Raw genomic sequence first — 11,225 nt, forward strand, 5'->3', positions numbered from 1 at the left:
AGTGTGTGTTCCAGAAAAGGCTCCTTCTGATCTCAAGCCTACATCACCGTTAAAGAGGCTTAGCCATTGTCCTGTCCTCCTTTCAGGAGCAGGCGCCCGTGTTGCCCTGCTCATAAAAACTGACCTGGAAAAACCTCAGCATGCCAATGGACAGGACTAGATTGACCCCATTCACAAATCCATATTTAATGATAGTTCACTTTTGCCAAATTAATGTAGGTTGTCATTTTTAAAAGCTTTGATGTGTCAAAAAGACCTTAATTTCATTATTATATTAAAAAAAAAACTCAGATAACACTATTCCTCATTTTCCGCTCCCTGCCTCATTCAGTCGCATAAATAAATAAATTGGAGGAAAGTGCAAAGTTCTATATTAAGAGTATTGATCACAGTCATTAAAGTTGGAAAGAACAAAGGAGAGAGAAGGGAAATGACTGCATGTATGAAAACAATAAAGAACAACAGGCTGAAACAAGTAACTAACAGCGTCTGTGTTGTTCGTCTTTATCAGTGTTCTGTGGTGGTTGTGTCACACCGTCATCTCAGCAGCTGTCCCGCTTCCAAACAGGCTAATCCGGGACCCTGAACACATGTGAAGCCACACTTTGTGTTGCTTTTCTACTCCAGTGTGTAGATGAAGAGGTGAGGCTCATCTCATTATTGTCTGAGTTCTAACCTAAGCAGCTCCTGATCAAGTGATCTCACTTGACCAACCACAGACCACTGACCGAGACCAAACTCCAGGTGCAGTTGCCAACTTGTAGACATGCGACAGGTGATTCTCGGTTTGATCACTTCTTTCTTACGGTGGGGGTGTATTTATTTAACTCTAAATTAGAGGCAGTACGAGGTGTGTATTGAGAGCAATGTTTGATCGGGTCTTTATCTTACAGGCCACAGATGCCACACGATCGAATTCCAACCATAAAACCGAGGGCAGTTCTCTTCACACTTGCTCCGGGCCGTTTGACGTGTCACGTGTTGCTCTAACAGTGACATCACTTGAACATCTAGTGACGCCAGACGGTTCGGCTTCTACAGGCCCAAAACCAGAACCTGATAAAACCTCTGGCTCAAAATCCAAACCCCCAACGTCTATTACAGAAGAAAATAGCTGCTGGTAGTGAGGACATTTAGACCCAAACGAGTACATTTCTACATCTCATTTCATGCTACAATTGTCCTTGTGATTCTAAGTGGATGTTTTACATCGCCGTGGTGCGTGTGACCATCGTTTACTGCACAGAGCCAACAGGGCAGCGTGCCGCATGCGAGAGCGGCATCTCACATGGACGTGAAACGCGAGCAGCAGGTCGTCTCCTCAGCGACGCGCAGGCCTGCTGAGGCTTAGAGGGATAAGCCCGATAAAACCCTTCCAGACTGATCTCTGACACGGTCTACCTGGTATCATCCGCCGCCTTCCTGCCAAGACAGGTGGGGGCGGGGGCGGTGGGAACAGGGACACAGGGAGCGGGGCCTCGGTGGAACAGTTTAGGCTGACCTTTTTTAGGTGTCCATGTGACTGGAAAGAGCAGGTCGTGGGGATTAAAGATGAACGTATAAAAGCGCGGCGGAGGACGACGCATGTTCACAAACTCGAGGAGAACACAGAAGCTGCTGTGACGCAGAGATCGGCGGTGGCCCCTCGGGATATCTGTGACAACAGGTGAGCCCAAAACCGACTCACTGATGACGCCGCTAAGACATCCAGTGTACCGTGTTTCCCGTGATTGTTGGATTTGTGATGGCAACCCACTGTGATTTGCTCGTAGATTAAATGAGTCGCGTCGGCACTGAGCTAGTGGATAGTTGACTCGGGAAAATACGAGAGAGAGACCGCTTGAATTGACTAAAGGGCCAGCATGAACTACTGAGTGACAAGAGCAAGACGTTTGGACAAAGAAGAAGAAGGTGCTTTTATTCAACAGAAGTAGTTAAAAATGATTTAAAGAATAATCTAATTCAACATTTAACAACAGATGTGGTCCAACTTACTCAAAGACAGGAATAGAAACTTAAAGAAGGGGGCAGGCGTGTGTGTGTCTTTTTTCTAATGCCCACAGGAAAGAGGATTGACTTTAAGGTCAACGATCACAGAGACAGATGGCCAGAAACACGTCCCGGCGTTTAGATCTCTAAACGTGGGAGCAGAAAGATAGGAAACCCCATCCATGGGCAACCTAGATGTGCTGGTGCTGATGCTCGAGTCACATCAAACCGGGGTGTGTTCTCGTTGGGTCAAGACTACCTCCGCTGGATTAACGGTGTCGGCAGTCAGAGGAAGGGGGGGTGAGAAGTAGAGCTGAGACGAGGTACTGGTCAAGATCCTCTTTGAGATGAGTACACGAGCGACGGACGGAGACAGGGAAAGCAGCACCAGCACATGTGTACTACTCACTCCTGAATCAAACTTGACAAATATAAACACAATACAGTTAAATAGCTAATAAAAATAATGATGCTGACAACATAGGACTTCACTGCTCATGTCTCCGCAGTGGGTTATAATCTAGTGAACGGCGTCTTAAAGCTTGATGTCACATGTCAGCAGCTGAATATACGTCTCTGAGTTTTAAGGTTCAGAAGAGAGGTTGCTTCCTCACTGCACACGGCCTCCCCGCTGTTGAGGAAGGGCAATTAGTCCGCTGAGGATCGGACAGGGATTAGAGCTAATCTGGCTTCTTAACCCAATCTGCATTATCCCCACTGATTGGCACTGAGAGCTGGAAGGAAACAGGATTAACAGAGGGCAGCAGGGGGGGGGGGGGTGGGGGGGAGAGAGGGGGAGAGAGAGGGGGCAGAGGACATATCAGAAGGAGGCGACCTCAGAGGAAACGCACGGGTGATGGCGCACTCTTGAAAAATGTCCTCTGTGTTTTTCAGTGACCCTCAGCAGAAATGAACGCCAGTCCCCCTGCAGGAAGCGCCCTGGCCCCCAGCAGCGGAGCGGGCCCCACGACACCCAAGAAGGGACCACCCAAGTTCAAGCAGAGGCAGGCTCGCACGTTCAAGAGCAAGGCCCCCAAGCCAGGCCAGAAGGGGTAAAAACCCTTAGATATTATATCCATACACTCTGCATTCATGAATACACACTGTCAAACCCGTTCAAACAGTTGGACCCTCGGCGTCTTACATTTTGCTCTTTTCCAGCTTCGGTGACGACATCCCCGGCATGGAGGGTCTGGGCACAGACATCACAGTGGTGTGCCCATGGGAGGCCTTCGGCGACATGGAGCTCAGCGACTTGGCCAAATATGGAATCATCTAAACCTGCTGCCTCCTGCCCCCCTCGCTCGTCTGCACCCCCCCTCCGTCTCGCCCCAGTCGCCCTTTCCCCCTCGGCCGGACACGTCGTGATAAGACTGCCGGTGTGCCCCCTAACGCCCTCTCGTCTATCTACCTCATGCTTTACTCCACTGAGTGGATGGGAAGTATTATAATGCTCTTATTTTTATATAATTATAATTGTTATGATCATTATTATCATATGATACTGTACACAGTATATATTATATATATACTTGAAATGAGAAGACGAGAAAAACAAACCCCACGTACCTTAATCCCTCCCCCTTCGTCCATTTACACTTGTTTTCTCCTGACCTTTGGTCCACCCCCCCCCCCCCCCCCACCCCGACCCCCGACCCCCGACCCATGGCAGTGGACGCAAGCAAAATACCCGAGTCCAAACTAGCTGGCATTTGCTTCTAGCTGTCTATCAAAATGTAAATATTTCTGCTCCGAGTGTCGAACCTTTTTACCTTGTCGTCCATCTCACCGTTTGTACGGCCCTTCCTCTTTTTTTGTTTTGCGTTGTATTTTCTACTCCCTGTGCACGAGCTCGCTGCAAACACCAAGGGACGCGAGGAGTCGCTGCGACATGCTGCCATGGTGCTAAAAAAAACACCATGTGCTTCCACATGGTCACGGAGGAGGAACTCCCCTTCATCCCACTCTCCATCTCCCCCTCCCCTTGCTGCAGTAACACAGGAAATGTAGTGTGAATTGCTATTGATTGGTCCTGATAGCTGCTGTAAAGTGTGTCCATTTTTTTAGTAATCATGCTGTCCCTGTTTTTTTTCTTTTCTTTTTCTGAAACTCCGAATAAATTTGATAAAACATGGCCAGATTTAATTTAATCATGAGTACACGCTGAAGTAAGAGGATCAAATAATCAGTATAATGATATGATAAGCCTCGGATGAATTTTTCCAGCAGCCTTTGAAACTGATTACATTTACCTCTAGGTCTTATCTACAGTGGGTACATCTAATAATAACTACTAATTTTAAGATGCTGCAATCATCACACTCCCACAAGCCTCTTTGCCGGGAAACAGGAAACAAACCATGATGTTTGCTTCTAGCAAATGTAGTCATGTACCAATAAACTATTCTTTCTCATCTCACGGGGAAAAGGAAAAAGATCTGCTAATCTGCTGGTACTTTGATTGAGATCCAGCTCGCAAATCAAACAGTGCATTCAAGTGAATATCTGTCCACATCCTCCAGGAAATGATCTAGACATTATTTGGTGGCATATGCATGACATAAGGATATATGTACCTTATACACTGTATAGTAACAAGAGTTTAGGGGACACAACCCCAAAAGCACAGTTTAAAGCCTGGAGTGAGGGACAACCAACAAGGGCAGTCACCGGATCTTAGACAGGTGGACATGGAGCTACAGCAGCTCTCAAACGTCGACATGGTGCCTGACCATGCAGAGTTTCTCTGAGGTCTGTTCTTGTTGACAACAATGTTCACTTCAAAGTGAATCGACTTCATCGGGGAGCCAGTGAAAAACGATCAAGGTCGCAGTCGAATGAGACCTTTTTGACGACCAAGTCAAAAGCTTGGCAAAGCAGCATTTTGCTCCTATGGTAAGACAGGAGAGGAGGGGGGGTACAATAGACAAGGCAGGATGTGCCACTCCCATCTCTGCCTGGTCTATAGTGACACCTGGATTACATAGGGAGGATATAACAGAAGAGGGAAGTGGATCCAGACGACCCATTGGGACATGGCTGGCAGGGGCAGAAATTAGAAATTAGTTTTTGTCACCACTGAGCTGTAGGAATGGATACGGCATCCGTTCTTTAAAGGTGATATATTATGCAAAAATCACTTTTTCTGTGTCTGTGCACATTAATGTGTGCATCTGTGGAGCCTGCTGGCCCACAACTGGTTCCGATGTGATGTCACAGCTGGACTCTTTTGGAGCTAACCCCGCCTGAGAATCTCCACCTTTCTGGTGAAGGGGTGTGACATTTCCTAAACATTTTGAAATCGGTTGACCAATCACAACCGACTGGGGGCCAAGCTGGCCAGTCAGAGCAGACTGGGGTTTATCAGGAGGCGGGGCTAAAAGAAATCCAGGCGTTTCAGACAGAGGGTGAAAAGAGGAGCTGCAGGAATGGGCAGTATGAGGACACTGATGCCTTTTCTGAACATTAGATCATGTAAACCTTTTATAGTGGTAACACAAATTATAGGTGTAGGAACCTGAATATGAGCATATGTGACCTTTAAATAACATTTATATTGGATATTATCTACATAGCAGTGATAAGAGAAACATTTTAAAGTGACCTATGAGGATGAGTTTTAGATTAAGATGCAAGGTTACCAGCAGTGACTGAGAGGTAGGATGAGGAGACCCAGAGAAACCCACCCACTCAACAGTGTCACCAGCTGACATCAGCTTGGTTGATCCACTGAGGACCGTGAATGTTTGCACAAAATGCCATGGCTCTCCATGTAATAGTTGTGGGACATTATAGACAACAGACCAACAGTACCATTCATAAGCTCATGTCGATAGCATGGCTAAAAAAGGCCCCAAATCAAGAAAGGTTATCTGCCAGTGTCCTTCACCATCTTTTTTCCCAGACACTTGCTATGGTTGCCACGGTTTCTCTTCAAAATAATGATCCAATAAATCAGCACCAAGTGAGTCTGAACGTCTCCTGTCATGCTTGGAGCCCTGAAGCAACCGACATGACACATCAGGGAGACTTAACGTCGCACTGCCTTTGAAATATTCAGTAACTTTATGTTGCTTCCCCTCAAAAAAAGAAAAAGAAAAGAAAAGAATACACACTGTGGCATCGATGATTGAAAAGATAAAGCTCTGTTTCTCTGTGTTTTACACCACTGCAGTGAATGAAGAGTTGAAGAGAGAGAGACTTCAGATACAAGTGACCACACCTTATAAACTGTGTGCGTGTGCAGGCATGCGTTGAGGTGTTGCGTGTGGACTTGTAAAAGACAACAGTTGGAAACCGCTCGCATTTCCTGACGCAACTGTCCCCGGGGCTAACTCACCAATTTCCAATCTGTTGTTGCTGTGATTTACCGGTAACTACGGCGACGGCTGCTGCTGGGATGAGCCGGGATGAGTCAGTCGGACTCGCCCATAGCTCACTCCCTTCACGCTCCTCACCCCTTCTGAGCATTCGTGTCACATGACGGGACGTCTCAACATCTGCACGCCCATGTACACACTGGATGCAAATACCTATGGGAAATGGGATCCATAAATAGGGCGGCGTGATCTCTCCCTGCATGTGTGTGTGTGTGTGTTGTTCAGTATCATTACCTGAAGGTGTGTGAGCCCCACCTGTAGTCAGGGGGAGGGACCAAGAGAGAAAGGGAAACAGGAGGAGGTCTGAGGGGAAGGTTAGAGACGGGGTGCAGGTTTCCCTGCTCTTGCCCAACCTGTTGATGCAGGGTGAAAACAATCCTCTCTTCCTCATCTGGTGCTCTTCCTGCTACCTCGGGCTGCCAGGGCTATGGACACCTCGTCGGGGTAGAAGGTGCATGGCTCCACACTGAGAACCACAAACGGAGGAAATCATTCTCGGGGGAAAAAAATTCGGCCAGGCGTCAAAGCAAGACCTTGGGGGTTAAGAGGAGAAACCGGGGGGCCATTGTTCACACTCACATTGCCAGAGGATAAAAGGTAGGTGGCCTTTCTTTTTGTTTTAACAGAGGTTTGTCCCGGCGTGGGACATGGCCTCTTATTTGGAGGTTTACACAGTCGCCAAACATTTTCTTTACAATACTCACACATTTCTGGAATTTCAATGCCCGTTGAGCAAGCAGCCGTAGTTCAACAACAGCTATTAAAATCAGACAGCATAACCTCATATTCAAATCAGCCTCCATGGCCTATTAAGTCTCCCACTCTTCGCTCTCCTGACCCACTATAAAAAATAATGCATTTCCAGTATTCGGGCACAGTATGAAGGCCTGGGTCATATTCAAAGTGTGATAAGTTGACAAAAGGTCATCTCGGAATCTCTGAGGCCCAAACAAAGGCTCAGTTACAGTATGGAGGAAGTGACAATCAGCTATCAGGGGCGATCATCTTCGTCCCTCACGTCCAATCTGCATCGCGCGTGTGCCGCAATCTCCTCTCTCTGCCACAGAGCGGTTGTTTCATGCCTGTTATTCTGTCCCGACCTCAACTCCCCCCCCCCCACGCTGGGCCTCGGCTCACACACTGCTCTGCCTTGTTCTGACATGTTGATACACTCCCTCCGCCTGTTCTCTTCACCGACGCCGTCAAACCTCCCTCGCCTATTTTTTTTTTTTCTTTCCCTTTTCCGAGCTCCGACCTCTGCGTTCTCCCCGTCTTCCGTTACGCCCCGAGCTTCAGTCGACACAACGTTAGTGTGCTTGGCGAAACTTGCACCTGAATATTTTGTGCTGACATGTGCTGTTTGTTTCAGGGGAGAGAAAAAAACAAACCTGCCATATCAAAAGACGGTTGAAAGGAAGGACCGAACCCCCCCCCCCCCCCGCGTGGATTACTAATATGAACATGGCCATTTCATCCATGAAGCACAAATCCCCTTTCCCCCTCCTCCTCCTCCTCTTCTATGTCCCGCTCACCTGCCTGTGCCAGTCGACAAACAGCAGCACAACCAGTCCCGCCGTCAACAACACAACCTCTACCCTGATCTCCTCAAACGACACTTCCCTGAAGGGTGTGCCAGGCTGCGGCAACGGACTGCACCCCATCTACAGGTACCTGTGCGACCGTCGGGCGGCATGGGGGATTGTACTGGAGACCTTGGCCTCTTCGGGCTTCCTGTTCAGCATGGTTCTCCTGCTGGGCCTGCTGCTCTGGTCCCTTTGGATCTGTATCTCGTCCAAAACGCATCGCAGCAACATCGGAGGCACAGTGGCCTGCCTGTCCATGTTCCTGTTGGCCACGGCCGGGATCTTCGCCATGACCTTCTCCTTCATCATCCGCCTCACCGCTCAGACCTGCCCCACCAGGATCTTCCTCTTCAGCGTGCTCTTCTCCCTGGCCTTCTCCTGCCTGCTGGCTCGCTGCCTCGCCCTGCTGGGCTTCGCGGCCACCCGGGGCTGGGGAGAGCCGGCCGTGGCCCTGGGGCTCTTCGTCGTGCAGGTGATCATCTCCACAGAGTGGCTGATCCTCGTGTTGGTCCGGGACAAGAAGGCCTGCGAGTACAGCCAGGAGGAGTTTGTCATGCTGCAGATCTACGTGCTGTGCCTGCTGGCTATCAGCTTGATCCTCGCCCTGCACTTCCTGTGCCGCTCCTGCTCCACATACAGCTACAGCTACACAGGGCCCATCAACCAGCAGGGGAAGGTGCAGGCCATGGTGGTCTTCTTCACACTGCTGCTGTCCGCCTGCATCTGGGTGGTGTGGATCACTATGCTCATCAGAGGCAACTCTGAGTTGGGCCACCGGCCACAGTGGGACGACCCGGTGCTGAGCATCGCGCTGGTGGCCAACGGCTGGGTGTTGCTGATGGGGCACGGGTTGTCCCAGGTTTCCTTCCTGTGCAGGGGGGAGGCAAAGTCCAAGGACGTCCCGCTGAGCTTCGCCGGCTGGACCAGCCCCAGCGCTGACATCCCGGGGCTGCAAAGTCCGAAGGAGGGAAAAGAAAACGGGAGCTTCGAGACTGATAGTGGCAACAGGAGAGGTAAGACACTGTGCTCAATAACAGAGTGGAGCATAACTGAAAGATGCTCTGGTTGAAACTAGACAAGGGATACAAAATAATTGCGGCTGCAACTAACAAGTGTCATCAATACTAATTTATTTGTCAATTTTTTTCTGAATCAAATGTAAGAGTCCAAGGTGACTTTTCACAATGTTTGTTTTGTCCAACCAACAGTCAAAAATCAAAGATATTAAATTCAATTACATTAAGGATTTCGGACTTTATCCTGTAATATTTGTATTAAAAAGTGTTGAGATTAGATTAGGAGGAGATTATGTGTTTTTCATCTTTAAATATATTTTAGTCTCATTTAATTTTTTTCTGTCCACCTCCTGTACAAATAATGTTAACTCCAGACAAAACAGAAAAACATTATCATTGCCGATTATTGCCAAATTAATCGAATGACATTCTTCACATCAAAATGTAACTGCGAGCAAAAATGAATATGGAGCCTTGTGTCCAACATGAGAAAATACATTTTGGTCATCAGTCAGCTCGTCTCTCACTCTGGGTCTTTGTGACCAATAGCATGTAATGAAGCGACAACTAGCCGACTGTGTCACGTGTCTCCCTCCAGGCAGGAGAACGGAGCAATCTCTGCGGTCGCCCTACGAGTCCGGATTCTCCATGACGGTGAGTAATAAACCATGAGGATTTAAAAATGTGACTTTGCATACCCTGCAATTAAGCACTGTGACCTTCTTTTTTCTTTTTTTCGACAGCAGGCAATTACAGCCATGTGATATTGTAATGTTAACTAAAGCACAGTTTATCAGGGGCGGTGACTGCAATGACGTGATGACTGTGGGATTACAAGAGTTTGTGTGTGTTTCAGGAAGTGGACACTGACAAGGATTACACCATCCCTCGCCCTCAGACCACCAACTACACGGAACCTTACGATGACTATTATGGACGAGATTAAAATCATGTTTTGTCAAACCGACACCAAAGCCAACGCAAAGAGGAAGCCCCGACCCCCGGCCCCCTGCACTTATCTGTACTCAGAGTACTTGGCACAAGTTTGTTTAACGTTCCTGTGCACATGTAAATATTTCTGCGTAGTGTTTTCAGAAATGTTATGGATGTAAAATCCTCCTCGTCAAAGAGGAAAGGGGAAAAAAGAAAGAAAGACTCGAAAGTAAGACTCATCTGCAATGGGTTTCATCACTGCGCCTGGGTGGGTTGAGATATTGTAGCTCTCTCCTGGCAGGAAATCCACATCACAAAACTTAGTGATGTGCACGCTGAGACGGCGTATAATAGCCCCGAGGTGATGGGGGAGCTGCGAAACCGTCACTGCAAAGGTGCCAAGCTGCTGAGCGGAGCAGAGCGATCTGTGAAGAGGTGGGATGAGAGGAGACAGGACAAGGAGACCGCTCAGCTCTGAGCTCTGCTGCCATCAGTGATTTACATCTTCACATTCAAAGTTACATCACGATCGTTGTGCAGCATCAAAAACAGCAAATGTGGCACTTTTCAATAACATACTTTAGTTGTTTGTTTTTAATACAGTTGTGTGACAATTGTTGTCAATAAAAGGTTCATCTTTAAAAGCCTGGGTCCATTTCCAACAGTCTCACACAAACTATCGAGTCTCACGTTCACAATCTGGACAGAGGTCAAAGGTCAGTCCCCCCTCTCCTGCAGAATCACCGCCATGTCTTCAGGCGGAGCCTCGCAGAGTGGCAGAGGCACAGTTACGCCACCAGGGGGCAATGTTGGGGCGTACTAAGCGAGACCGCCCCTCTCAGGCTGGGTGAGAGAGACATCTGTGCAAGACTTTATACTGAGTGGGCCTGCTGCATCTTTCAGGCAATGTGCCACCTTGTCAAAGGGCCACATTAGAGCTTCAGCAGCACTGCGATGCCAGAGGCTCTCCCCTCGCGTGCATTATTTAACACAATAATTAATATTTCAGTCAATCTACAGGGCTGATTCAGTTTGTGACTGTCTGTTTCTGCACTGTAGTGTTTCTCTCATCCAGAGAGGTCAACTCCTCACTCCAGCGGATGCGATCTTCACACACACACTCACACACATCCTCCTCTTATCAGATGTGCTTTCAATCCCTTCTTCCAATTAGCTCCGACTTCCATTACTCAGAGTGCATGCCATTAAATTGGCAATTGGCCTCCTGTGCATTGTAGCAATTAGCGATGGAATATGAGGTTTCCCGTCACATTTACGGCCATTAGCTCCAGATGCAATTAAAGATTGTTCCAGATTGTTCCCTG

General features: G+C 48.2%; 2 protein-coding genes across 2 annotated transcripts; both read left to right on the forward strand.

The window, feature by feature from the left end:
- Positions 1 to 1,514: 1,514 nt before the first annotated feature.
- On the forward strand, positions 1,515 to 4,123 carry LOC118288836 (retinal cone rhodopsin-sensitive cGMP 3',5'-cyclic phosphodiesterase subunit gamma-like). The gene is made up of 3 exons (XM_035615351.2): positions 1,515 to 1,666; positions 2,884 to 3,041; positions 3,151 to 4,123. Exons 2-3 carry the CDS (start codon positions 2,899 to 2,901, stop codon positions 3,266 to 3,268), a joined length of 261 nt encoding a protein of 86 aa, XP_035471244.1. The 5' UTR covers positions 1,515 to 1,666; positions 2,884 to 2,898; the 3' UTR covers positions 3,269 to 4,123.
- Positions 4,124 to 6,622: 2,499 nt separating this feature from the next.
- Positions 6,623 to 10,554, forward strand: LOC118289396 (retinoic acid-induced protein 3). The gene is made up of 4 exons (XM_035616365.2): positions 6,623 to 6,965; positions 7,738 to 8,964; positions 9,566 to 9,621; positions 9,824 to 10,554. Exons 2-4 carry the CDS (start codon positions 7,824 to 7,826, stop codon positions 9,911 to 9,913), a joined length of 1,287 nt encoding a protein of 428 aa, XP_035472258.1. The 5' UTR covers positions 6,623 to 6,965; positions 7,738 to 7,823; the 3' UTR covers positions 9,914 to 10,554.
- Positions 10,555 to 11,225: the final 671 nt, after the last annotated feature.

Source organism: Scophthalmus maximus, chromosome 17 (genome assembly GCF_022379125.1).
Source record: "Scophthalmus maximus strain ysfricsl-2021 chromosome 17, ASM2237912v1, whole genome shotgun sequence".
Taxonomy (NCBI): Eukaryota; Metazoa; Chordata; class Actinopteri; order Pleuronectiformes; family Scophthalmidae; genus Scophthalmus; species Scophthalmus maximus.

Bases quoted from the DNA above. Each gene is read 5' to 3' on its own strand.
- LOC118288836 (XM_035615351.2), top strand. From the start codon at position 2,899: ATGAACGCCAGTCCCCCTGCAGGAAGCGCCCTGGCCCCCAGCAGCGGA. The intron at 3,042-3,150 runs GTAAAAACCCTT...GCTCTTTTCCAG, and splicing joins CCCAAGCCAGGCCAGAAGGG to CTTCGGTGACGACATCCCCG.
- LOC118289396 (XM_035616365.2), top strand. From the start codon at position 7,824: ATGAACATGGCCATTTCATCCATGAAGCACAAATCCCCTTTCCCCCTC. The intron at 8,965-9,565 runs GTAAGACACTGT...GTCTCCCTCCAG, and splicing joins TGATAGTGGCAACAGGAGAG to GCAGGAGAACGGAGCAATCT. The intron at 9,622-9,823 runs GTGAGTAATAAA...TGTGTGTTTCAG, and splicing joins AGTCCGGATTCTCCATGACG to GAAGTGGACACTGACAAGGA.